Source organism: Manis pentadactyla, chromosome 4 (genome assembly GCF_030020395.1).
Source record: "Manis pentadactyla isolate mManPen7 chromosome 4, mManPen7.hap1, whole genome shotgun sequence".
Lineage (NCBI taxonomy): Eukaryota > Metazoa > Chordata > Mammalia > Pholidota > Manidae > Manis > Manis pentadactyla.
In genome coordinates, this window is record NC_080022.1 from 52,537,674 (window position 1) to 52,565,586 (window position 27,913).

Below are 27,913 nucleotides of genomic sequence, written 5' to 3' on the forward strand. Positions count from 1 at the left end.
TTTGACATATCTTCTTGTAGAGTAACTTCAGCATGTATAGGTTTTAAGCTACTACTTAAATTGTGCACACACATTAACATAATAGGAGTATAGTTACATAACCAAAGCATACCTGTAATTACCATCCATCTCCATTGAAACCAAGAAAACCAGTTAGGCACCTTAGTCATTTGTGAAAACTTATCTATGATATGGTGGATATTGTCCAACTGAACTTGAACAGTCTGAGAGAAATCAGACAAATTAAAACAACCCATTCCTGGGGACTGTTCACATCCCATATGTTCTTTTAACAGTAAATAGTCTGTAGTTGTAAGATTTTGGAGCGCTACAATTTGCACTTCTCCTAATTCTTGGTTGAGTTCCAACAGTATAGATTCAGTCAAATTTGTTGTTTTACTGTATGCACAGGCCAGCTTAGATATCTCCTTCATTCCCATGGCAAGTCCAGGAGCTGGTGGGATGAGTGCATCTACAGCTGTAGCAGTGTGTGGATCTTTGTTGGGGTTTTTTGATGCTCATCTTCTGGCATGAGTCTTCCAGAGAGTGCTGATGTTGGAAGTTCTCTTTCATATCGTATCTTAGTTCATTTTTGGGGTAGCCCAATTAGGCTTTGATCCTCTGTATAAACGCAAACAGACCCTTTGCCTACACTTTTATATGCCCTTTGTACCCTTGTGTAGAACCCATTGGAGGTTACCACACAGGAACTGCCCTTTTTTTTGTTTTGTTTTGTTTTGTTTTGTTTTGTTTTTGGTATCACTAATCTAAAAATTATTTTTAAACTATTATTTTACCATCAAAAATGGATTTGTGTGGGAATAGCAGACAATTGCAACTTGGGACAAGCAAGCTATGGCAAACCACAGGCACCTCTGGAGAACAAAGGAGAGGACCCCCTTTTATAAAGGAAAGGGCTGAATTGGGAGGGCTGTTAGAAGGAAAAAGTCCACTGGAGAAAAATGGAAGTCCCATGTATTGTGGCTTCTCATTGGCTGAATAATGATAGTCTCTCACAGGCTGGGCTGTTGCTGGGGGAGGCAGAAACTCTTCCTCCTGCTGGAGAGTAAAGTAGCTAAAACAGTGTGGGTTTGTAAGATACCCATCTCTTCTTTCCAGTGAAGCCTGCTATTGATAAGGCATGGTAGGTATGAGATTTCCCCTGTGGCCTCCTGATGCCATGTCAGTGAGGTTTCCCTTTATTAATTTCTAATTTTCACAGTAGACATTAGAAAAATAAATTTCCAAATGCAGGAAATTTTTTTAGATATTAAATTTTAAAGATCCTTTTACACTAGCTTTGTACTGTAGATTCATTTTTCTACATTTAGTTCTTTTTGTTGCTTTATATCCATGATTAAGTTTCAACTGTGAACATACTAATTCCTTTAGAGCCTTTTGATGAGTTCTTTCCATAGCCTTAAAGTTAGAAAAGGAAATTAAATAACTAATATGACATATGTTAGCTTTAAACCAAACCAAATGGAAGGGGTGGTACTGTGGCTTAAAGGAGGCATTACTGATTTGCTAGAAGTTTTAGTTTTTTTTCCTTTTCCGTGAACATTATCAGTTAATATGTTTTAGAAAATCATAATTTCAAGGTTTTTTACTCAATTCGTAGTATAGTACTAAAATTTTCCCCTAAAAGTATACCAGAAGGACAAGTAAAAGGTGAAGTGTATCTCTGCATGTCACATGATTAATGTATTAATAAGAAATAATTTATTTTTAATTCTATCAAAAGGCTAAAACAAGGTTTGCTTTTTCTTCATATCAGGCATGCCCATTTGTCATCGACATCTATGCAGACAAATGCAAGCCAAGAATTAAAGCTGTCTATATGGAGACATGCAGTGGGCAACTTGAGAAGGCAATTTGTAAATCTGTCCTTAGCAAAGGCGATGCTAAAATAATGGATGGCTATGAAAATATAATTGTACATACTTATAAACATGACACCTGGATAACATCAGTTATTGAAAACAAGGTATCAGATATGAGGTGATTCTCCTCATAACTGCAGTGTTTACTAATATGTCCTAATATGTCCTATCTTCTTTCTTACTCTATTCTTCTACGGTAATTAAATATCATATTGTATTAATAATATTTATAATGGGAGTTATTCTTTTTCCTTCTCAGGTTTCTAACTCAAGTTGGGCATGATAATTTTTGTATTACTTTAAAGGTTTGAAATAATTATTTTTCTCTTAAAATATGAAAATTAAATATTTGGAGATCTAAGAATATAGAGCATAATCTGGGTATGAGGTATTTTATTTGTTACCAAAAATTTTCATACACACATAACCATTTGAGATAATAGACCTGGTGTTTTAAAAATATATAAAAAAAATAGGAAAAAAAAATTACTCCTGCTTTTTTACACAAACTTAGCAATATCAGAAATACTATGGACAACCATCATTTAATCTAATTAAATATTAGATTTATTGACTCAGACCTATCTTTATGAAGCCAATGATTTCTAGCTTTGGTCATCTCCCCTGCTTCTATCGATATTGAAGGTCAAGAGAATATATGCATAAATTCTTTAAGTCAGAGATACCCAGTTTTCTAGAAATTAAAAATTTCCATAAACCTTTATTCAAGATGGCTGGGGTTTTAGGCCTGCTGGCTTATTTCCTTTAGTTCCTAGGTGAAACTTACATTTCTTAAAGTGCTTAAGGTCTGGCTGAGAAGTGAGTCAGTGTGCATGTATAATATGTGACTAACTCTTCTGGTCACAGCAGGGGTCCCTAGAAAATACAGCATGGCCTCTACTTTCAAGGAGTTTGTGGGCAAAGTTAATATTCTCAAAGAAATCAGAGAATGAATGTTAAATTATATAGTACTGTTTGAGCAATAGTTTTATTTTATTTGAATCTCTTGTAGTTGGTGTTAATTTGGGCTATATAGGTTGGCGAAGGGGACTGTGATGTGGAATTTGAGCATGTGGTATGAGATGTGAAAAAATACTAGGATTTGATATGCAGGGAGGCAGCCTTTAGGAGCAGGGAAACAATGGATGGAGAAACATTAAGGAAAGGAAAGTGGGAGAATACCTGCTTTGCAGAAACAAGGAGCTCTATTGTTGGGGGTGGGTATTAGGAAAGTAAATAACAGGTAGAATGGGTCCAGATTATATACATTATTTGAAAACAAGGTAGAGACATTTGAACTTGACAAAAATAAGCTAGGGACACTAGCTAGTAGATTGCAGTCTTCAAATGGATCATAAAGCTTTAGAAAGTCATTCCTAAGTTCCAGCATGTTTTCCTTTCTGTCTTCTGTGTTTTAAGATTAAAAGGTTGGAAGGGAGTCACTACCTTACCCTAATCCCTCTGCTCTGTATTTACCTATGGTTTCTCAACCCTTTACTTCCTTTTCCTTCAAGGAAAATTAAACTTCCCTTCACCAAAATGAGGCAATAATAATATTTGAGAGCTTGCCATGTGCCAGGACTTTACATTTATTAATGCATTTACTTCTCACAACAACCCAATGAGGTAAGTACTATCCCCATTTTACACACAAGGAAACTGGAGCACAGGGACATTAAGTAACTTGCAAAAGGTCATACAGCTAAGTAGTAGAAGTGCTGAGAAATGAATCCAGGTAGTCTTATGTTATACTGCCTCTTTGTAGTCATCAGGGAGTGATTGAAGGTTCTTTAGCAGGGAATACTTTGACTCCTGCATTTCTCTCATTTACCAGCTTCACTCTGCATTCTCTTGTTTCCTATCCATCCTAGAGGCCTGTCTATTATCTATGATCTATTATCTCAAGTATCCTTTCTTCCATAAGGTCTTCCTTGATACCCCCATCTGAACTAATGTTTCTGTGTTTTTATAATGTCTTCTGTGTTTCTATAAAACCTGTGAATACCTCTAATCACAAGACTTACAAAGTGTTTTGTAATTACCATTTTGTCTGTATTTATTAAAGAAAGGAGTAGCAACTTATGAAATCTTTTTTTTTTATAGTCGGATAATAAAGTGATTATTCATGTCAACAATGAGCTAAGTAAAAACTGCATAAACAACAGAGGACTTAACATATTTGCAGTAGAAGTGGCACCAAAATCTACAATGGTAATGTGTTGTTTTCTAATTAAAGCCTTTTGTGTTATCAATTCGAGAAACATTTTTAGTCTTAATGCTATGAATAAATGTGTAAATGAAATAAGGTTAGAAAAAAAATTATCTTAAGTATGATTTGTATTAGCATCATCCTATACTAGAAGTTAGGAGACTGGTTCTAATCCAGTTCTCACTATTTGGTTGAATAATTATGGCCTGTTCCCTTAACCTCTCTGTTCCTGTCCCTTTAAATGTAACATTAATATAATACCACCAGCTTTAGGTACTCCACAAGATTAATGTAAAGACAAACATAAAATAATATTCATGAAAGCACTTTTGAACATCATATAAAAACATAAATTATTGTTGTTGATAGTAATAGGAATTTTCATAATCCAAAATGTTTTTATATATGTTATTACGATTTTCTAAGATAACCTAAAAGAGAAAATGCCTTTGAGTACCCAACTAAGTCAAGAGCCAAGAACAGCTGGAGTTCTGGTGTTGGCAGAACTCTGAGAGTTTCAGGCAGGAGTTCAAAGGCAGGGACAGGTTAGTAGACCCTGAAACTGGTCTAGTGAAGGGTAAAAAGCTTTCTATTCATACCCTTTCTTCCTCCATACTGTCCATGAAATCCTAAAACATTTCTACAACAGGATGAAGAGAGATTATCTTTTTTGTTATCCTAATGAGGATTTTAGAAAATGTTCTAGGTTTAGTGAGAAAAGGATACTTACTCTTGTCCACACCCCTCTCTACCTATATTCACACGCACCAATTATCACCTACTAAATCTGAGTAAAATTTAGGTTGGATTATCCTGTTAGACATTAGATCATAGATTGCAGGTACTTGCTGAGGACAGATAGAGAATTTTATCTGCACAAGGATATTTTTTACACAGAGTCTAGGAATGTTGCCCTATTGAAAAATTAGCCAAAAATAACAATATATAAAAGGAAAATTAAAAGCTTTCTATTTTTATATGCAGGTTTGTCAACATGTAATGCCTCTGAATGAACGACAAGAATGGATATATTACTGTGTATATTCCCTTATATCTTAAAGCTGCTTTTTAGGAAATAATTCTACTTGACGTTATCAAATTAAGAAGAATTACTTCAGGTTTAGTCTATTTGTTGATCAACTAAGTGCTGATTTAACTGATGTATATAAATAATAATCTAACTTGTATGAATTTGCATTTTATGCTTATGTTATATATTTTATTATTGAAATATAAATAGTGCTTTTATGTGTGGCCTTATTAATTTAATGAGAAATCTAGGCGCATTTCATTTACAAATAGCAAATCAAAAAAAAATTACAAGTAAGCTTTTAAAAAGCTTGAATTCTACAAAATTCTATACACTTGGTTTATCTTATTCATCAAGAAAAGCTAAAATAAAATGTAAATGGGCCAGCTGCAGCAAGTGCCTTGAGCTCTTGCTCTTGCTTCTCACTGTCTGTCCCAGGACTTGGGCAGGTCCCAGACCTCTGTCTAAACCAGTACTGTTGGAAGCATTTTTCTGTGGGAGGACCAGGAGCCTCCTGGGCCCCTTTTCCTTCCATCTGCTGCTGGTATCTCAGAGCCCATTCCACACCTGCCTTTTCACTGGCAGCTTCTTCCTCCTGCTGCGCCTCTTCAGCTTTGAGCTGGTGCCCTCCCCCAGGGCCCTGCAGGTGCGGAAACCCAGGTCCTGTTTCCACCATTGCCTACACTGGGAACCATTCACCAAGCAGCTAAGATTGGAGTGACAGGTAGAGAGTCGGACGTTGAGTTTACTTCTGATGGGATTCCTATCTTAAAGCACTGTAGCACAATAGATAGGATGACTGATGGGACTGGTCAATGTGTGATTTGATATTTGAACAAATTAGAAAGCTTAATCCTGCAATAAATCATAGATACAGGAATGATTTCCCTGATGAGAAGATTCCTATCTTGAGGGAAGCCAGTGTCAAGTACCTGAACCATAACCTCACAATTTTCTTTGATATCAAAGGCCATGTAAATATGTATATGGAGTTCCTCAACTATACAGTAATGGTATCATCTGCTCTTTCTTGCCAGAAAATTATCTGTAAACTAATATAAACAGATCAGAATGTAGTAACTGCTTTGACTCACAGATCTTAGAGCATTAGCCATTAAGCAGATGGGAACCCACACTGTGATACTGTATGTTTCAGCCCACTTTTGTGGTAATGGGCAGTTTACTTGACTATAGCATGCATGATATCTTGTGGAACCTGTGTGTAATTTCAGCTTTTCTCATGGGAAAGGATTTTGTATCTCTGGACTACTTGAAGAAGTGGTCAGCTAAAGGCATTCAGGTTGTTGCCTGTAAATACTATTGGGAAGGGGAAATTTTCCTCTCTTCCCTACTAGGTTTGTTTGATGGTCTACTAATTAAACTGACATAAGACAGATTAACAGGAGAAAAACATTTAATTGTATATGTATAAAAACCCCACAAAGCAAGACTCAAAGGCAATCAGGCGATTGAGGCTTATATATCATCCTGAGCAAAGAAAGGGGTGACGGCCTGTGGTATAAAAGGGGAGGAAGACAATTCACAGGTAGATGAGAAGAGCAAAGGTTTGCCATGCCATGCAGATAAGTCTCTCAGATAAAAAAGCTATCTCTAGTAATAGCTCTTTTCCTAGTACAGACTCCCTATCTAAATTCTTTTAGGCAGTTATGGGAGAGAGAATAAGCTTTTACTGAGTCTGCTGTGTCTTCATTGCCTTCAGCTCAAAAAAATCTACATACCAAAGTGGGACATTTTGGGGTGGCATATTCTCCCCTCCTTCAATATCTTTGATGAGAAAATGTTACTACAAATCTCATCTTGGTTCCAGCTGTATCACCAACACCATCTTGGAAGACAGCATGTCTCAGCTCTAGACTTTCCCCCTGAGAAGGAAATGTGTACAGAAACTGCCTTCTGGCCTCATGGAGAGTTATTAAAATACTCCTTGGTAGCCCAAGCCCTGGGGATCAGGTGACTCACACAAGGAATAGTCAGTAATTGCATTTTTACCTGAACCAAAGCAAAACCTGGTTTTGCCACCTTGCTCGATGGAACACCTGAATTTCACACTGTTGCTCTTGAAAGTCTGGATCTGCAAAAGACACACCTCCTCTCCTTGACCTAGCTCAGGCATACACTTAAACGCAGTGAGGATAAGCACCAATTGAGTTGTGCAGTGTGGAGGTGGAGAAGCAGCTGAATGGGAAATGCATGATCACTCAGAGTTGACATCTTAAAATATTTAAAATTTCTTATTTCAAATATTCTGCCATGTTATCAATGTAATGTAGATGTCAAGTGACACACTAATAAAATCATTAAAAGAAAGAAAAAATGTAATGCAAAAAATCCATTTAATTACACATTTATTTAGTATCCCAATCAGAATATTAATTAAAAATAATAAAAGCAAAATTTGGAGAAACTGATTTTTATATTAAGCCCAAATCTAATCACAATAATAGGATAGTGTGTTCTGACTGTAAATATGTTTATGACTTTACTTGTGAATTGCTTTCAATTAAATGTATTTTGGAATAATAGGAATGAAATCTGAATAGCATTTAATGAAGACTGGTTCAGTCCATGAAAAACTATATTAAGCAAATACAAATTGTATAACCATACAAGTAACACAATACTCAGCCAGCAACTGTCAGCTTTTGAAATATGAATACTATTATGGCATTAGGTTATTTTTGTGCCCAGTATATGCTAGCACATAGTTTAAATGTCATTTGATTTTGGGTGCTTGGTGTAAATATCTGTAAATAGGTTGTCATTACCTAGCAGGTTAAATTCTTAAGATAATGTGCTTAAAAAGTAATGCAATGTGAAAGCATTTTATTAGTTGCTAGATGCTTTGTAAATACAATAAAGGTGATTATATATTGCATTTTCCAAAGTGTTGAGTTGCAGGGAATTATCTGGCTATATTACCAGAAGCATGTAATAGGCTATACTACCAAAAGCATGTAATAAAGTTATCTTTGTTCCAAGATGTAAAGAGGCTTTTTATAATAGAATGATAGTTGGTGCATTGGAACATGGAAACAAGCAAAAGAAAAATGAGCACGTAAGTCTTATCTTACACCGCTATCACCACTTACACATTCTACGACATATCAGGCCTTCACTTGTTAGAGGAAAATTATCACTTTTTAAACATAAAAACTATCTGTGGTCCTATTTTCAATTAGCCAGTAGAAAAGACAAAGATATTTTCTTCAAGTTAGACTTTCTTCCAAGTGAATGAAAATCCAAGGGAATCAGCTAGTTTAATGAATACAATAAACTGGGTTACATTTTTTGACCTTTAAGTAAGTGACTTTTTTTTTTTGACCAACATTATATTTATTAGACTCCCCCCATCACCAAGTCCCCCCCACATACCCCATTACAGTCACTGTCCATCAGTGTAGTAAGATGTTATAGAATCACTACATGTCTTCTCTGTGTTATACAGCCTTCGCCGTGCCCCCACACACATTATACATGCTGATCATAATGCCCCCTTACTTTCCCCCCCCATCCCTACCTTCCCACGCATCCTCCCCAGTCCCTTTCCCTTTTGTAACTGTTAGTCCATTCTTAGGTTCTGTGAGTCTGCTGCTGTTTTGCTCCTTCAATTTTTTCTTTGTTCTTTTCTCCACATATGAGTGAAATCATTTGGTACTTGTCTTTCTCCGCCTGGCTTATTTCACTGAGCATAATACCCTCTAGCTCCATCCATGCTGTTGCAAATGGTAGGATTTGTTTTCTTCTTATGGCTGAAGAATATTCCATTGTGTATATGTACCACATCTTCTTTATCCATTCATCTACTAGTGGACACTTAGGTTGCTTCCATTTCTTGGCTATTGTAAACAGTGCTGCCATAAACATAGGAGTGCATATGTCTTTTTTAAACTGGGCTGCTTCATTCTTAGGGTAAATTCCTAGGAGTGGAATTCCTGGGTCAAATGGTATTTCTATTTTGAGGCTTTTGAGGAACCTCCATACTGCTTTCCACAATGGTTGAACTAATTTACATTCCCACCAGCAGTGTAGGAGGGTTCACCTTTCTCCACAACTTCGCCATTTGTTGTTGTTTGTCTTTTGGATGGTGGCGATCCTTACTGGTGTGAGGTGATATCTCATTGTGGTTTTAATTTGCATTTCTCTGATGATTAGCGATATGGAGCATCTTTTCATGTGTCTGTTAGCCATGTGAATTTCTTCTTTGGAGAACTGTCTGTTCAGTTCCACTGACCATTTTTTAATTGGATGATTTGCCTTTTGTTTGTTGAGGTGAGTGAGCTCTTTATATATTTCAGATGTCAACCTTTTATTGGATCTGTCATTTATGTATATATTCTCCCATACTGTAGGATGCCTTTTTGTTCTATTGGTGGTGTCCTTTGCTGTACAGAAGCTTTTCAGCTTGATATAGTCCCACTTGTTCATTTTTGCTTTTCTTTCCCTTGCCCAGGGAGATATGTTCATGAAGAAGTTGCTCATGTTTATGTCTAAGAGATTTTTGCCTATGTTTTTTTCTAAGAGTTTTATGGCTTCATGACTTACATTCAGGTCTTTGATCTGTTTCGAGTTTACTTTTGTGTATGGGATTAGAAAATCATCCAGTTTCATTCTCTTCCATGTAGCTGTCCAGTTTTGCCAACACCAGCTGTTCAAGAGGCTGTAATTTCCTCATTATATGTCCATGGCTCCTTTATCATATATTAATTGACCATATATTTTTGGGTTAATATCTGGACTCTCTATTCTGTTCCACTGGTCTGTGAGTCTGTTCTTGTGCCAGTACCAAATTGTCTTAATTACTGTGCCTTTGTAGTAGAGCTTGAATTTGGGAAGCAAGATCCCCCCCTGCTTTATTCTTCCTTCTCAGGATTGCTTTGGCTATTCGGGGTCTTTGGTGGTTCCATATGAATTTCAGAACTATTTGTTCCAGTTCGTTGAAGAATGCTGTTGGTAATTTGATAGAGATTGCATCAAATCTGTATATTGCTTTGGGCAGGATAGCCATTCTGACGATATTAATTCTTCCTAGCCAGGAGCATGGGATGAGTTTCCATTTGTTAGTGTCCTATTTTAATTTCTCTAAAGAGTATCCACCTTTTCTAGTGTGCTGTTCAATGCCTCTGTGTCCTTACTTATTTTCTGTTTTGTGGATCTATCCTTTGGAGTGAGTGGTGTGTTGAAGTCTCCTAAAATGAATGCATTGCATTCTATTTCCTCCTTTAATTCTGTTAGTATTTGTTTCACATATGCTGGTGCTCCTGTATTCAGTGAATATATATTTATAATGGTTATATCCTCTTGTTGGACTGAGCCCTTTATCATTATGTAATGTCCTTCTTTATCTTTTGTTAGTTTCTTTGTTTTGAAGTCTATTTTGTCTGACACTACTACTGCAACACCTGCTTTTTTCTCCCTGTTGTTTGCATGAAATATCTTTTCCATCCCTTGACTTTTAGTCTGTGCATGTCTTTGGGTTTGAGGTGATTCTCTTGTAAGCAGCATATAGATGGGTCTTGCTTTTTTATCTATTCTATTACTCTGTGTCTTTTAATTGGAGCATTCAGTCCATTTACATTTAGGGTGATTATTGAAAGATATGTACTTATTGCCATTGCAGGCTTTAGGTTCATGGTTACCAAAGCTTTAAGGTCAGCTTCTTTAGTATCTTACTGTCTAACTTAACTCGCTTATTGAGCTATTATAAACAGTGTCTGGTGATTCTTTATTTCTCTCCCTTCTTATTCCTCCTCCTCCATTCTTCATATGTTGGGTGTTTTGTTCTGTGCTCTTTTGTGTTTCCTTTAACTGCTTTTGTGGGTAGTTGATTTTATTTTTTGCCTTTAGTTAGTATTTGGTTGGTCTGCTTTCTTTGCTGTGATTTTATTTTCTCTGGTGACATCTATTTAGCCTTAGGAGTGCTTCCATATAGAGCAGTGCCTCTAAAATACCCTGTAGAGGTGGTTTGTGGGAGGCAAATTCCCTCAACTTTTGCTTGTCTGGGAATTGTTTAATCCCTCCTTCATATTTAAATGATAATCGTGCTGGATACAGTATTCTTGGTTCAAGGCCCTTCTGTTTCATTGCATTAAACATATCATGCCATTCTCTTCTGGCCTATAAGGTTTCTGTTGAGAAGTCTGATGATAGCCTGATGGGTTTTCCTTTGTAGGTGACCTTTTTCCTCTCTCTAGCTGCCTTTGAAACTCTGTCCTTGTCCTTGATCTTTGCCATTTTAATTATTATGTGTCTTGGTGTTGTCCTCTTTGGGTCCCTTCTGTTGGGAGTTCTGTGTGCTTCTGTGGTCTGAACAACTATTTCCTCCCCCAGTTTGGGGAAGTTTTCAGCAATTATTTCTTCAAAGACACTTTCTATCCCTTTTTCTCTCTCTTCCTCTTCTGATACCCCTGTAATATGAATATTGTTCCGTTTGGATTGTTCACACAGTTCTCTTAGTATTATTTCATTCCTGGAGATCCTTTTATCCCTGTCTGCATCAGCTTGTCTGCGTTCCTGTTCTCTGATTTCTATTCCATTAATGGCCTCTTGCACCTCATCCAGTCTGCTCTTAAGTCCTTCCAGAGATTGTTTCATTTCTGTAATCCTTCCCAACTTCATCCCTTAGTTCTTGCATATTTCTCTGAAGATCCATCAGCATGGTTATGACCTTTATTTTGAATTCTTTTTTGGGGAGATTCACCAGGTCTATCTCCCCCGGCCCTGTCTCAGGTGTTGTCTGGACTCTTTTGGACTGGACTAAATTCTTCTGCCTTTTCATGGTGATAGAGATAGCTGTAGGCCAGTATCATGTGTGTCAGCTAGGAGAACAAATTCCTTTCCTGCTTGCTGGTCACCTTGCCCTTCTCCACTGCCTGTGTCAGTTACCCACACTCCTGGAGCAGCTTCCGGATTAATCCCCTAAGCTGCTGTGGGCGGGGTCACCGTCAGAGTAGCGCAGAACCCTGCAGGGAGTGGGAGGCACACCAGGTACGCTGTCCCGCGAAAGCGGCGCCCCTGCCAGGCAGCTATGTACTGGCAGTGGCCTTTGGGTCTGGCCCAGGCGGCTGTGCGCCGGGCTGAGATTCTGGGTGGCTGCTAGGGGTGTGGCTGTTTCTGGGCTGCTCCACTGCGGGCTCGTGCAGGCTGCTCCCAGCCCCCTCTGGCACTGCTGCTGCAGGCTCTTGTGGGCTGCTCTGTCGCTGCTGCTGCTGGCCTATGCGGGCCGACCCAGGCCCCTCTGGCGCCGCCTCCCCCAGCATGTGCTGCTGCTCTCCCACTACTGGGCCAGTGTGTTGGGGTCTGCGCCAGTTGGGGGAATGACTGGTAGGCTACTTATCACCGTGAAGGGCTTCAGAGCTGCACTGCCACCCAGGGGGTTAGGTCGCCTAGAGTTTCCCAGATTCCCAGGTGCTGGGGTGCATGTGTCAGGATGACTTCGCCCAGCTGTGGGGTCCCTGTCCCTTTAAGATTTGCAAAAAGAACTTGCTTTTCTTTTGTCTCAGGGGTGCTGGTTGCCGGGACCTGCTTGCAGGTTTTGCTTTTCCGTTTCTCTAATATTCAGCACCCCATGCACTGTGTGTCTGCGCTCCTGGTGTGGATTTCTAGAGCTAGTTGTTTAGCAGTCCTGGGCTTTCACTCCCTCTCTGCTCTGACTCCTTTCTTCCCGCTGGGTTCTGGGATAGGGGGACGTTCGGGTCCTGCTGGGCTGTGGCTTCTTTCTTACCCCCTTCATGTGATGCTGAGTTCTTGCAGATGTAGATGTAGCCTGGCTGTGGTACTGTATCTATTGGTGTCTCTTTTAGGAATAGTTGTATTTGTTGTATTTTCAAAAATATATATGTTTTGGGGAGGAGATTTCCGCTACTCACGCCGCCATCTGGCACCTCCCTAGACCAAGTTTGACAGAACAAGTTTGGGCAAGTTGGAAAGGCTAGTATGGTAAGGAAGAGTCAGGGGCTAGAACTTTAACTGACCTTGAAATAAGAAGGATTTTAAAAGGTGTGTGTGTGTAGAGGAAGAGGAAATGGAGGATTTTAGGCATTTTCTCATGTTTTCACTGTACCTAGAATTTCCTTTATTGTACCTTTGCCAAATAATATCATAGGCAATAGGTCAATTACTCATATACTTTTTGAGTGCCTAATATGTGTAAAGCACCGCTTTTGTTACTGCATATACAGAAGTGAATAACCTAGACATTGTTCCTTCCCTCATATATATGATCAATCAGAGAAGATAGATTGTGACAAGTATTACATGATGTGCCTTTCTTCAACATACATTTTTAATGCCTCATCCTTCATGAAGTCTTTAATCTTTTCTCCAAACCAGAAGGAATTATTTATTCCACTTCTTGAGTTTCTATTTTAAGATTACTGCTCATTTTTTTGAGGTGTTTTTGTTTGTTTTGTTTTGTTAAATTCAAGTAAATCTGGTATCATATTGTAAGATAGCTCATTCCATTTTCAACTCAAATAAGGATCATACCTTAAGACACCCATTGTACTTTTGAGTGCGACTGAACTGCTCTGTGTTCTTTCCTTTAATCACGTGATGTATTAATATGTACACTGACAGATGTTAAAAATCATTATTTTAATTGATTTATATTTATATAATGTCCATTTATTGGTCCATTTATTTTTAATATAATTATATTTATATATTACATAATTGGCATTATATAATATACATTTATATAATGTCAATTATACCTCAATTTTTAACAAGTTATATAACACTAAAAGAGTGTGTCATCTTGACCAGCTATTTCTCTAACAAGTCTTGTAATCCATCTTAACCAGTATTATGAAGCAGTAGATAATACTTCAGTTTCTTAAATTCCTTAGTTTGTCTTTATTTTCATTAAGAGAATGATGCCTATGAAGGATATTCAGTCAAAAACTCAGAGAACCTCACCTATTATGGATGTCCAGGTCTTTGCTAAACTCATTTCTTTGTATATTCCTTGGGATGACATAGAAAAACATGTCATCTGCAAACAGGGACAGTTTCATTTCTTACTTTCTAATATGTTTGCCTTTTCTTTTGTCTTGCCTTATTGCACTGGCTAAGAGTTCCATGATGATGATGAATAACAATGGCAAAACTGGATGTCCTTACCTTGCTCCAGTCTTAGGAAGAAAAGCATTCAGTATTCAGTTCTTCATCATTAATATGAGTATTCAGTCCTTCATCATTAATATTAATCAATAAAAACACTGAAATTGTTTTTGTAGATGCTCTTAGGTTGGGTACATTCTCTTCAATTCCTAGATTGGTGACAGTTTTGATAAGGAATGGGTGCTAAATTGTTAAATATTTTTTCTGCATCATCATATGCTTTTTTCTCTTTAGACTGTTAATATTGTGGATTATAAATATGAATCAGCCTTTCATTCCCAGGATACCTCTCACTTGGTTATGATATGCTATCTTTTTATATATATTGTGAATTCAATTGGCTAGTCCCTTGTTGAGCATTTTTGTGATTATGTGTATGAGGGATATTGGTCTGTGGTTTCCTTGATTTATAATGTCTTGTCTAGTTTAGGTATCAGAGCAATGCTGGCCTTATAAAATGAGCCAGAATGTTCCCTCCTCTTGTTTTCTGGAAAAGATTGTTTGAAACTGGTGTTATTTCTTCTTTAAATGTTTGTTTGAAGTTTTCATTGAAACAATCTTGTGTGGAGATATTTTTTGGAGGTTTTTAAGTACCTATTCAATTACATTAACGGTTATGAGACCATTCTGTTTATTTGTGTCATAAGGGAAGGGGGCTTGCAGTTTGTTTCTTGAGGAATTGGTCCATTTAATCTGAGTTGTCAGGCTTATATGCAAAGTTTTTAAGAAATTGTTTTTGGAGTCTGTAGTGATACCTTATTTTTCATTCCTGATATTAATAAAATGTATCATCATTTTTTTTTGTCAGTCTTGCTGGAGGTTTATCAATTTTATTGATCTTTCTGAGAACCAATTTTTAGTTTCATTGATTTTTCTATCTTCATGTTTTCAATTTCATTGATTTCTGCTCTTAACTTCATTAATTTCTCCTTTCAGTTTATCTTGACCTTATTAGATTTTTCTAGTTTATTAAGGTAGAAGCTTAGATTATTGATTTGAGCCTTTTTATTCTAATATTAATTTTAAAAATCAATACCTTTTTGTGGCTCATACTTTGTTTCTTTCATTTTATTAATGTGTATACATACCTGGACTTTTCTATTTTAAACTCATTGAGTACAGGGATCTTATCTTACATGACTAATCTAAGCCTAACTAAGTATCTTGCACTATATGTTTAGCAAGTATTTCATAGATGATTTGAATGGAGGGATGGATGGATAAAAGGAGAGTTAAGTGAGAGCAATGGATGTAAATTATTTCAAAGACATTTTCAAAATTAAGAAAAAAAAATATGACAGGAGTTACAAGAGTCAGTAATGTCAAAGGAAGGAAACAAAACAATTCACTCATGAGGAAACATTGCTATATCAATTCAAGCTAGTTCTGGTAGGAAGTATTCAGAACCTCAAGATAGTATACAAAAAACTTACAGTTTGTTGCATCCTATTCTACCTAGTGCTTGCCAATTCAAGAAAATAATTTATTCAGATAATTTAAGCAAAATAATACTTTGAAAATAATTGCCTCTGTGATTTTGATTCCCCTTTTTACTTGTTAAACCTGATATTTATTCATTGATATTTATTCAATATTATTATATCAAACCTGTTGTTTATTCATTGATAGACTTAGATAGCATTCTTTTTCTTATTCTGTTTCTTGTTGACCACCTGAAGTCACACAGTAGGCCTCTAAGGAATCAGGCCATGAATTTCCTGACTCATATGTCTCCATAAAATCAAGACATCTGTATTAGTTTCCTACAGCTGCTATAACAAATTACCACACACTTGGTGGCTTAAAACAACTATTGCTTTTTTTGTAGTTCTGGAGGCTAGAAGTCGAAAATCAGTATCACTGAGCCAAAATCAAGGTGTCATCAGGATTGTGCTTTCCCTAAAGGTTCTAGAGAGGAATGCTTATCTTGACTCTTCCTGCCTTTGGTGGCTCCTGGCATTCCTTGGTTTGTGGCTGTACCACTCAAATCTCCGCCTCTATGGTCATATTGTCTCTCCTCTTCTCTAATCAAATCTCCCTCTACCTCCATCTTATAAGGACATTGTGACTGCATTATAGGTTACCTAAATAATCCAGGATAATTTCCCCATTTTAAGATGTTTAACTTAATTACATCTGCAAAGTCCTTTTTTGCCATATAAGATAATATTCACACCCTGTAGGGATTAGGACATCAGTCCTTTTGGGGAGCTATTATTTAGCCTACTGCAGCATCTTGAGTCCTTTATCAAGAACACTGATGAAATAGGACACAGAAGACATTCATTATCTCTCAAAAAATGTCCTTCATAATTTGTATTTTTAAAAATCTTATATTTTTGCCATTTAAAATACTAATATTTGCATATCAAATATTTGTATAAATTAATTCAGACTGGTATCCTTCATAGTAGATTCCAGAAAATGAATTCTAAGGAAAAAGCCCAATTTATTATATATTAATCTTTTTCACATATAGCTTCATGAATAACCATATGAAATTGAAATGTGAGTTCAGAAACTATTATTTTGACCCAGGAACAAACTTAATTTCAGAATCACAGACTCCAGATGTCCATTGACGTCTATTCAAATAAAAGTTTTAAGTACTTGAATAATTTATGGATAGAACTAGAATACACACTAAGAGGTTTCATATTGCTTCCATAGGTAGGAACTAGTCATTTCAGCAAATTACAAATTGATCAAAATTTAGCCTAATTAATTAAATCTGTAGCCCCGAAGAACCTATGATTTAGGTTTAACAAATGAACTAAAATGACATGTGCAAGATTGTTCAACATTAATTTATATGGGTTCTTAAAGAATTATCAATTAGTTGTTTGCCAGTTACAAATAATTGCAAATTCTTATAGATTTCTATAACTTACCTATTTCATCAGAATTTTCTTAATTCATGTTAAGCCTCCATGTGTTTGTGGGCCTTTTTGCTTTCTTTGTACAATTTAGTTCTAGTTTTATTCCTTTGTGATCTGAAAAGTTGATTGGTGGAATTTCAAACTTTTTGAATTTACTGAGGCTCTTTTTGTGGCCTAGTATGTGGTCTACGCTGGAGAATGTTCCATGTGTACTTGAGAAGAATGTGTAACCTGTTGCTTTTGGGTGTAGAGTTCTGTAGATGTCTATTAGGTCCATCTGTTCTAGTGTGTTGTTCAGTGCCTCTGTGCTCTTACTTATTTTCTGTCTGGTGGATCTATCCTTTGGAGTGAGTGGTTGAAGTCTCCTAAAATGAATGCATTGCATTCTGTTTCCTCCTTTAGTTCTGTTAGTATTTGTTTCACATATGCTGGTGCTCCTGTGTTGGGTGAATATATATTTATAATGGTTATATCCTCTTGTTGGACTGAACCCTTTATCATTATGTAATGTCCTTCTTTATCTCTTGTTACTTTCTTTGTTTTGAAGTCTATTTTGTCTGATAATAGTATTGCAACACCTGCTTTTTTGTCCCTGTTGTTTGCATGGAGTATCTTTTTCCATCCCTTGACTTTCAGTCTGTGCATGTCTTTGGGTTTGAGGTGATTCTCTTATAAGCAGCATATAGATGGCTCTTGCTTTTTTATCCATTTTATTATTCTGTGTCTTTTAATTGGTGCATTCAGTCCATTTACATTTAGGGTGATTATTGAAAGATATGTACTTATTGCCATTGCAGGCTTTAGATTCATGGTTACCAAAGCTTCAAGGTTAGCTTCTTTAGTATCTTACTGTCTAACTTAACTCGCTTATTGAGCTATTATAGATACTGTCTGGTGATTCTTTATTTCTCTCCCTTGTTATTCCTCCTCCTCCATTCTTCGTATGTTGGGTGTTTTGTTCTGTGCTCTTTTGTGTTTCCTTTAACTGCTTTTGTGGGTAGTTGATTTTATTTTTTGCCTTTAGTTAGTATTTGGTTGGTCTGCTTTCTTTGCTGTGATTTTATTTTCTCTGGTGTCATCTGTTTAGCCTTAGGAGTGCTTCCATATAGAGCAGTGCCTCTAAAATACCCTGTAGAGGTGGTTTGTAGGAGGCAAATTCCCTCAACTTTTGCTTGTCTGGGAATTGTTTAATCCCTCCTTCATATTTAAATGATAATCATGCTGGATACAGTATTCTTGGTTCAAGGCCCTTCTGTTTCATTGCATTAAATATATCATGCCATTCTCTTCTGGCCTGTAAGGTTTCTGTTGAGAAGTCTGATGATAGCCTGATGGGTTTTCCTTTGTAGGTGACCCTTTTCCTCTCTCTAGCTGCCTTTAATACTCTGTCCTTGTCCTTGATCTTTGCCATTTAAATTATTATGTCTTGGTGTTGTCCTCCTTGGGTCCCTTCTGTTGGGAGTTCTGTGTGCTTCTGTGGTCTGAACGATTATTTCCTCCCCCAGTTTGGGGAAGTTTTCAGCAATTATTTCTTCAAAGATACTTTCTATCCCCTTTTCTCTCTCTTCTTCTGATACCCCTATAATGCGGATATTGTTCCTTTTGGATTGTTCACACAGTTCTCTTAATATTCTTTCATTCCTGGAGATCCTTTTATCTCTCTCTGCATCAGTTTCTCTGTGTTCCTGTTCTCTAATGGCCGCTTGCATCTTATCCATTCTGCTTATAAATCCTTCCAGAGATTGTTTCATTTCTGTAATCTCCTTCCGGACTTCATCCCTTAGCTCTTGCATATTTCTCTGAAGATCCATCAGCATGGTTATGACCTTTATTTTGAATTCTTTTTCAGGGAGATTGGTTAGGTCTATCTCCCCAGATTCCTTCTCAGGGGAGGATGTCTGGGTTAGTCTGGTCTGTATCAAATTCTTCTGCCTTTTCATGGCGGTAGAGGTAGTTATGGGGAGCTGGCGCGTGTGTTCCCTGGGAGAACGTCCCTTCTTGCTCATTTGTGGCCTTCATCTCCTGGGAGAATGGTGACCCCTATTGGCTTGTGCTGGGCAGCTGCATGCAGATGGGGTCTCTGATTCTTGCCGGGCCACTGTGGAGTTAAGCTCCGCAGTTGCTGTGGGCGTGGCCGGCCTCAGGCTGCTGCTTCACTATGGCGGAGCAGCGTCAGAGGGGAAACAGGCAGGAGGCTGTTTATTTCCATGATGGGCCTCAGAGCTGTGCTGCCACCAAGGGGTTTAGGGCACCCAGAGTTCCCTGGGATTCCCAGCTACTCGGCTAAGTGTCCCGGGACATTTCCATCCAGCTGTGGGGTCCCTGTCCCTTTAAGTCTTTCAAAAAGCACTCACTTTTCTTTGTCCCAGGGTGCCAGCTCTGGGGACCCACTTGCAGGTTTTACTGTCCTGTTTCCCTAGTATCCAGCACCCCAAGCACTGTGTGTCTGTGCTCCAGTGCGGATGGCTGGGGCTGGGTGTGTGGCAGTCCTGGGCTCCCTCTCCCTCCCCACTCCGACTCCTCTCCTCCCGCCGGGAGCTGGGGTGAGAGGCGCTCGGGTCTCGCCTGGCTACAGCTTGTATCTTACCCCCTTCGTGAGGTGCTGGGTTCTCGCAGGTGTAGATGTAGCCTGGCTGTTATCCTGTATCTTCTGGTCTCTCTTTTAGGGATAGTTGTATTTGTTGTATTTTCAAAGATATATATGGTTTTGGGAGGAGATTTCTGCTACTCTACTCACGCCGCCATCTTGGCTCCACCCCAGAATTTTCTTAATTGAGAGAACACCTTTCAGGCCTAGTAGAACTCTTGGGAAGGAGAGAGATTGGGCCCACCATTGTATGCCAAAACTGAAGATTATCTCAACATTCCTCAATACAGATTATTCCACCTTCACTTTGACACCATGAAATAGTAAGTTGAGTGTACACACATACAGAGTTGTATTTGTCTTGTTTTTAACAATATACAGGTGCCTTCTAAGGCTTTGTCTACATGTTGTTAATTACTTTTCAGAATTTTTTATTTTGGTAATCAGTTTCTGTATGTGCCACATAACTGTTAAATAGCTAATGCCACTAGATCACCCACTTCATTATCCAGTGTTTCCATTATAAAAGCAATATGCATGCCATTTGTTATTTATTGCCCTCATTCAAGAGTAATACCCTATGGTAAACATATTCCTTTAAATCATTACAGTTGGAATTCAAATGATGATTTGTGATAGGTAAAGGTAAAGCTGTCTTAATGAACACTGTATTTGAAAATGGAACTTGACCAAGCATTGGGCATTTATCTAGCCAGGATTTAACCTACTTCCATTTACACATATTTGCATATGGAGTCAAGAGAAATCATTCAGGCCTATCACAGAATTGCCAACTGCTGGTTCCTTAACCTAGATCAAGCCTAACAAAATTCTGGGTGATCTGGCTTGTAAGGAAGGCACGTAAATGGTCAGTTAAAAATTTGTGTAAGGAGCAGAACTTCCTTGCCTTTGAATGTAACATAATAGCTTTGAATTCGGGTTTATGGAAGGCTGGATGGCATACAGAAGAAACATGTCTGATGGGCTGATGTTCCTAAAGAAAAGCCTAACTTTTTCACACTGCAGTTCCTGGCCTTTAAATACCAGAGTCAAATAGGCTCTGTGCCAGACTCTTTTTTTCTTCCTGTACACTATATTCTCTCCATAGGTGATCTCATTCACTCTCATGTTTTCAAATGCTGTCTATATGCTAATGGATTATAAATTCATATAACTTGGCCAGGTCTCTTTTCTAAGCTCTAAAGGTCTATATTTAGTACCTTATTCTGTACCTCCTCTTGGATGCATGACACTCACCCCTGACTTTGTGTCCAAAACAATTCATGATCACACCACATTACCTTCAACCCCACACTTACAATCGTCCCAGTCCCAGAATGCTGGGAGACATCACTTCTTTTCAGTTCCCTAATATATATCATCTATCAGCAAGTCCTGCTGACACTTTCAGTATAAAATACCTTCTGTTCACTTCTATTCTTCTCCATTGACTTGAACCTAGTATAATCCACCAGTTTTCCACCTGCCCATCTAGTTTCACTTCATCCACTTTTGTCCTTAATTCATTCAGTCAGGGTGATCTCTTAAAAATGCTACTGTGAACAAAATGTTCCTCTGCTTAAAACCCTTCCTGCCTGCTACAATAGGGATGAACCTGCTAGACATTTTGCTAAGCGAAATAAGCCAGACACAAAGGACAAATATTGTATGATTCCATTTACATGAGAATAGAACAGTCAAATTCAAAGAGATGAAGTAGAATAGTGGTTTCCAAGGGCCAAGAGAAGGGAAGGAGTGCAGGTTATTGTTTAACAGGTACAGAGTTGAAGTTGAAGATGACAATAAAGTTCTGGAGATAGTGGTAATGGTTGCACAACAGTATAAATGTACTTAATGCCACTGAACATACACTTAAAAATGGTTAAGGTGGTAATTTTCATGTTATGTATATTTACCCCTGGTTGCTCATTGCTGACAAAGATTATAATGCTTGACAACGTCTAGAAGCCCTGATGTGATCACACCGTTCACTCTACCCCTCAGTTTTATGCTCCAGTTACACTGGCTGCCTTTTAAATCCTTGACACTAAACTTCCTTCTTCAAACCTGCTCCCTAATGCTCCCTCTCCTGGAAGGAAATGCTCTTCTTCCCTTGTCACCTGGCTAACTACTACTCTGTTCTCCCAGTCCTCAGCTTATACGTCACTTCCTCCAGGATATTTTCCTGGTAACTACTCATAAGAAATATATATGTCTGCCACCTAAGCAGGGTGGTGGAGTTTTGAAAACAGTAAGTTGTTATAGAAAAAAAATAATTTTCTTGCACAGATTATGGTGAGATATGCACAAATTCTCTAACATGTTTTATGTCCATTTTAGAGTAAAGAAATGGATGCCCACAGATATTAACCAACCTTCCCCAGGTCACATATCTTGTACATAGATTCACTAAAATGACACATTTCTTCAGCTGAGGAGACAATCACTCTCACCAAATCAAGGGAGATACTAAACTGAAAGGAAAGACTCAAAATTTGTACTAATAATGGAGACTCTCATTGACTATATCCTCCATAAAATTTTCCAGGCCATCTCTGTTCTACTGTGTGAATAATTGGCTTATTTTGGTGGTAATCATACTCAGCCTTACCTTATATTTGTATCTACATTTATCAGGGCCTCCCCGTACATTTCCTAGTTGTCAAACCTGGTGACATTGCAGGCAAATCATGGTAAGAGCCACACGTGGTTTGGGAGCCACACCCACCTAAGTTGGCCTCCAAGATAGACTTATCTCGTGGCCTTGGCAAGCTATTTTATTTTCTGAATCTCAGTTTTGTAAGCTCAAAATAGGGAAAAATAAAACCTGTGCTTTAGCAAAGAATAGGAACATTATATTCATTAAACCTTAGTTATTAGTAAACCCATCCAAACCAATGGAAGTAAAGTGCGTGGGCCATCAGTAAACATAGGAAAAGTAACCTGTGGAATTAGACCTTTGGGGTTGATTTCTTTTTCTAACACATATACCCTAATATTTGAAGAGAGAAAGAATAAGGAGTCACGAGACCTAGCTAAGATTGGCACGTCTGTTCCTCAGAACAGGTTTCCAGAAAGTTATTTACAGGTGATCCCCTAGCAAACCACAGGAATTCCTTACACTCTATTTTTCCACCCTGCCTCAATGCCCCTTGCCCTATGAGCTGGTCGTTACCATGCTGCCCTTCCCTGTGGGGGAGGAGTTGCGGATTTCATTTCACCCAGAGGGATGGGTTTCTGCCGGCGAAGGTAAATCCGAGAGGCTCCACCCTTTTCCCCGGAGGCCTGAGGTGGGCGCTCCCCTTTCATCTCCCTCCGGGACCTGCGAGGAGGTGTACCGGCGGCGGAGGGAGGGTCCGGCCCCTGGCCCTTTAAGGAGGAGGGCCGAGCGCGGCCGGGAGAGTCGGCGTGGCCCCTACCCCGCCCTCGCCCTCAGCCCAGAGCAGCTGCCGCTGCAGCTCCGGCCGCCCCTGGGTTAGCAGCGTCCGCTCCGACCCCAAGAAGCAGGTCGCCACCATGGTGAAGATTGTGACCGTGAAGACCCAGGCGTACCCGGACCAGAAGCCGGGCACGAGCGGGCTGCGGAAGCGGGTGAAGGTGTTTGAGAGCAGCGTCAACTACGCCGAGAATTTCATCCAGAGTATCATCTCCACCGTGGATCCGGCGCAGCGCCAGGAGGCCACCCTGGTGGTGGGCGGGGACGGCAGGTTCTACATGAAGGAGGCCGTCCAGCTCATCGCCCGCATCGCCGCCGCTAACGGGGTAAGGGACGCCCCGGCTCCTGGGCGGCGCGGGGCCCTCTCCCGCCGCCTCCCGCCTCGCCCTGGCCGGGCCACTTCCGTGCGCGCCCGCCGCAGTCTCCACCCCCGGCTCCTCTGCCCTCGCGCTTCCCAGCCCCGGGGCCTGGCGGAGGCCGCCTCGCGCAGGGAAAGGGCCACGGGGCTTCGCAGCGCTGCTCTCCTGACTCCTCCTGGGCGGTGGAGCAGGCTTGACCTTGGGAGGCCCTCCCCTCCGCCGCCTGTCCCTCCGCTCCCGTGCTTGTTAGAGGCCTCTGGCATTTCCAGGAACCCCTCCTGCCTCCGAAGATACAGTTACAGCGCAGAGTGCAGTCACCTTAAGGGTGAAAGGTGAGGCGGCCGCCGCCTGGCTCGGAACCCTGCCGCATCCGGCCCAGCTGCCTGCTATTCTCGTCGGGCACTGGCGCTTCCCGCTGGCTGGGAGCCGGACGCTCAGGTTGTCAAGCTCTCTCCCCACTCTTTAGTGTGCTCTGGCATACAGCACCTGCCCTTGCGCGGCCTGGCTGGGGCACAGGCGTTTTGAAAGGTCTAGTCTTTGCCCGGTGGTGCTTCTGGATCTGTTCCACCGAGGGGCTAGAGCTGAATTTTCATTAGGACAGAAACCGCAGGCCCAAGGGCGCTCTTTTGCAAGCAGTCGTGGCAGGCCAGGAAATTAATGCAACACCTTGGTTCCGTCCCCCTCTAGCTAAGGAACATTAACTGACCTAATGGGCAGGCACACTTGGATAAGTGTAACTTCGAAATATATTTTTCAGTAAGCCTAATATACGAAAAGCTGGGTTTTATAAAATAGGTAAATTGGGGCTGATTGTTCACTCACTTTTATAGAATGTTTTCTAATGAGGTTTTCTTTCTGTATTTAAAATGAGATTTGACTTATACCCAACTCTTCTAGAGCTCATTCCCTTTAGTAATACTTTTATTCATTTTAGTAGTCCTTTATTTTCCTTATTTTGTGAATATACTGAGTGTGATTTTGCCAGGCACCATGAAAAGCACTTCACTTGTGGTGTCTCATTTATCCTCCTGCAGCCTTGTGAGGTAGATACTATTACAGGTATCCCCAAGTTGCCAACAAGAAAACTGACGCAGAGGCAGGTTAAGCAGGAACCGTAATGGCAGCACTGAGAATCTAGTGCCAGCTTGGTAGTTCCAACAACTTGAACAGCTTCTGGGAGTGAGGGGACTCTTGAATCTAAGGATGACACCAAAATAGTAGTCACCAAAATCCATACAGGGTCCAGTCTACATCTGCCTCCCTGGGGCAAACGTATATAAGCATCAATGAGAGGAGATTGCCTGGATTTGTTTTCTCTATGCTCCTGAGTTTTCAGATAACCACAAATTTCCTTGAAAGAGCAAATAAGACAATAGCTGATACTTTCGCTTAAATCCTTGTTATCCCTTAAATCTGTTATCACCTGTGTTGAATTTACATGTCATTTATTTTTTAAACAAAATCTGAGCCTATACCATTTACAGAGAAATGTGTGGAATAAAAACACAGAAGACATCCTGGGAATTTTAGGGGTCCTATTGCTTTCCTCCCTTTAAGTCAATCTTTGTAAAAGTCTGTGTTCACCATCGCAGATTTCTCACCCCTAATTCACCTCACTGCAGTCTGGCTTCTCCTTCCCCCACCCCTCCACTAAAATTGCTCTTGCCAAAGTTACTAATGACTTTCTGGTTGCTAAATCCATTGAACACAGTTTAGGCCTTATTTGACCTTTCTGTTACATTTGACTGCTGATTTTGCACTCTTAAAGTTCTCATTCCTGTGCCTTGATCACTCTCCTGATTCTACTCACACCTTTTGAAAGTTCTCTCATGGACCACTTGCCCTCTCCACACCCTAGCTATTCCCTAAATTTCTGTCCTTAGCTATCTGCTCTCTGATTTTGTTCTCAGTCTCTACTCACCAGATATTTAAATGTGTTACTCTGTCTCTTCTGGTGTAGTTCAATTCAGATAGCATCTTCAGAGAGCTTTCCCCAACAACCCTATTCTGCTCTCCTCCCCCTATGAAGTACTCTTTTCCCATAGATACCTCTAGAATAGATTAATCAAATCCCAGTGAAGTTATCTGTTTGCAGGTGAAACTCCCCCACTAGAGAGTAAGCTTCTTTAAGATAGGGTCTGTATTTTATCTCTATCTGCAGTGCCTAGTACAATGTAGCATTCATTCATTGAGTCCTTGTTCAATTGTCCTGAATTGTGAATTGTGAAAGGTGTGGAATATGCTTTCAATTAAGGGCATTTCAGCAATTAAAGCCAGTGTATAATTGGTGACCAATAAACTTGTTCTCATCAACGTTTATTATGTGCTTACTTTGTATCAGGTATCTTTTGCTAGGTACTTGGGATACAAAATATTCTTCCCCTTAGGAAGTACATAGTCTAGAAGGGCAGGTAGACAAGAGCAAGCAGAAAGCACAGAGAGTGAGGTGTTATGGTGGTGGTATGTGCCAGGTACTGCCAGGGAAAGAACACCGAGGGCTGTACAGGTCTCCCCAGCTTGTTAAAACTTCATGTCACCCCACTTTGCTTTTACGAAAAAACCTATGTTAGTACCTGTTTTCACAAACCAAAAGAAATCCAAAGTGGATTTTTTTTCCAGAGAGAAGCTAAAAGTGAAAATAGTGTCCAGCATTCCCTTTGCATCAAGCCAGTATAAAGGCAGTGCTCACCTTGAGCAGCGAGAGAGGCCCTGCCACGCTCCTTCCCAGGGATCTAAGCTCAGCACCTCAGCATCAGGCCCCCAGAGATTCCAACTGTGTCTGTGCTTTACCTCGATTTACATTGTTCATCTGTTAGCAAGATGTGTCCGGAGGTATCAGAAAAGCCTAAGGTTATTTTTTGGTCTGGATATGCTCAAAAAATTTTCCGTGTAAATTAATGGTAATTGCTTCTTTGCTTTATTCCATTTTGGCTTAGGGAGGGTGTCATAGGAACACTTACTTTTGGATAGCCGGGCAAACCTAGGCTTGGGAAAGGAAGCTGAAGTGAGGATGGCGTCACAGAGGGGTGGTAGCTGAATCGAGGCTGTAAGGGTGAAGTTGGAGTTCCTAAGGTAGATTTGTCAGGTGAGGAATTCGAGGCAGAAAGAATAAAAATCATAGGAGTTGGGGGCTGTTCTCTTGGGTAAACTGTTTAATTTCTGAAGTTTTCCTACCTTGTCTGGAAAGGTTGGAAATAATAATTCATACCGAGAGAGGCTATTGTGAGGATTAAGCGAAACAACATATTTTAAACTACCCGGCAGTCCTTTCTCACCAGGAAGCTGTGTGAATGACACTTGTGGGGAAACCTTGGGATGGGCCTGGGGCAGAACTTTGTGTTATCAATGTTCTGCTGATACTGGGACTGAAAGTTTATCAGGCCCAATCCTGTGCAGATATTAACACCTCCCCACCCCCATAGATATTAGCATTGTGCCCCACATTCCTCTAGCCATTGATGGCTCCAACTAATATAGGGGGGTGAAGAACCCAACTGGTGCAACTGGCAAAAACCTAACTGAGATTAGCCCAACTGAAAAAGGAATATATTGGCCCCTGTTACTGAAAAGTCTAAGAGATGCCTGATGCAGACAACTTAGTTCAAACCTTTCCTGGTCCCTCAAAATCACTCTTGGTCCCAGTGATTCAGAAGTGACTAGTAGTAGGTACTGGGGAGAGTTCAAACCCACAAGTAAAATAATGTTTGGATATTTTGAAGAATAGTTTATCTTCAGCAAAATAAATACCTTTGGGAACCTGTGAATAAGCAGATTTTCTTTCATCAATTCACAGGGGTTCCTATGTCATGGATACTTTTGTTAAACCTATGGGCCCTTTCTCAGAATAATTTTATTTTTAAATACATTTAAAAAAATGAAGGATTACAATGGAAATAAAAGTTATATTAAATACAACTATCGAAGTATTAATTGTATTTATGATATAGCAAGACATATGCTTCTTTATTGACATATTAAATAAGATTTAGTGATGGGTCTAATATTATCTTACTTTAGAGTAGTGAAATGTATAAATGATATTTTGAGATATGTGGAATCTCAATATTTTGAGATAGCTATATAATATAATACGAAAATATCTGATTTCTGTTGATAAAATTTCAGGTAGTATTAGTAGAAGTAATGGTGATAACAATAATAATTTTAAATAATTATTCTGAGGTTTGTTGCCTATATTCATAATTGAAAGAAATGCTAAATTTCATTAAGAAGTTATGGAAAATAAAGATTTTTTTTATGTTGCCACTGAAATTCACAAACCCCATTGAATTCTACCCTCTTGGGAGGACATCGAAGGATTAAGTTAAGAACTTCTGCACTTAACAAATGATCCCCTTTTAGTGTCAGGTGCTACTTGGACCAAAATGG

At 39.3% G+C, this 27,913-nt stretch overlaps 2 protein-coding genes and 1 pseudogene across 7 annotated transcripts in view; all 3 read left to right on the top strand.

Moving 5' to 3' along the window:
• Positions 1–5,470, top strand: part of EFCAB7 (EF-hand calcium binding domain 7) — a 55,726-nt gene extending 50,256 nt beyond the window's left edge. For 5 of the 6 annotated variants that reach the window (XM_057500276.1, XM_057500277.1, XM_057500274.1 and 2 more), the window contains 3 exons: positions 1,778–1,987; positions 3,987–4,094; positions 5,077–5,470. In XM_057500276.1, coding sequence (XP_057356259.1) covers positions 1,778–1,987; positions 3,987–4,094; positions 5,077–5,151 — 393 coding nt within the window. In that variant the 3' untranslated portion in view covers positions 5,152–5,470. Of the gene's footprint in view, positions 1–1,777; positions 2,002–3,986; positions 4,095–5,076 lie in introns of all 6 variants that reach the window. The other variant, XR_008997026.1, reaches the window with a different exon arrangement.
• Positions 5,471–5,500: 30 nt separating this feature from the next.
• LOC118925387 (glycerophosphodiester phosphodiesterase 1-like) lies at positions 5,501–8,123 on the top strand (annotated as a pseudogene).
• Positions 8,124–23,023: 14,900 nt separating this feature from the next.
• PGM1 (phosphoglucomutase 1) overlaps positions 23,024–27,913 on the top strand; it is a 57,405-nt gene continuing 52,515 nt past the window's right edge. Inside the window, exon 1 of the mRNA XM_036911297.2 lies at positions 23,024–23,491. Within this exon, the coding sequence (XP_036767192.2) occupies positions 23,246–23,491 (246 nt within the window). The 5' untranslated portion in view covers positions 23,024–23,245. The remainder of the gene's footprint in view (positions 23,492–27,913) is intronic.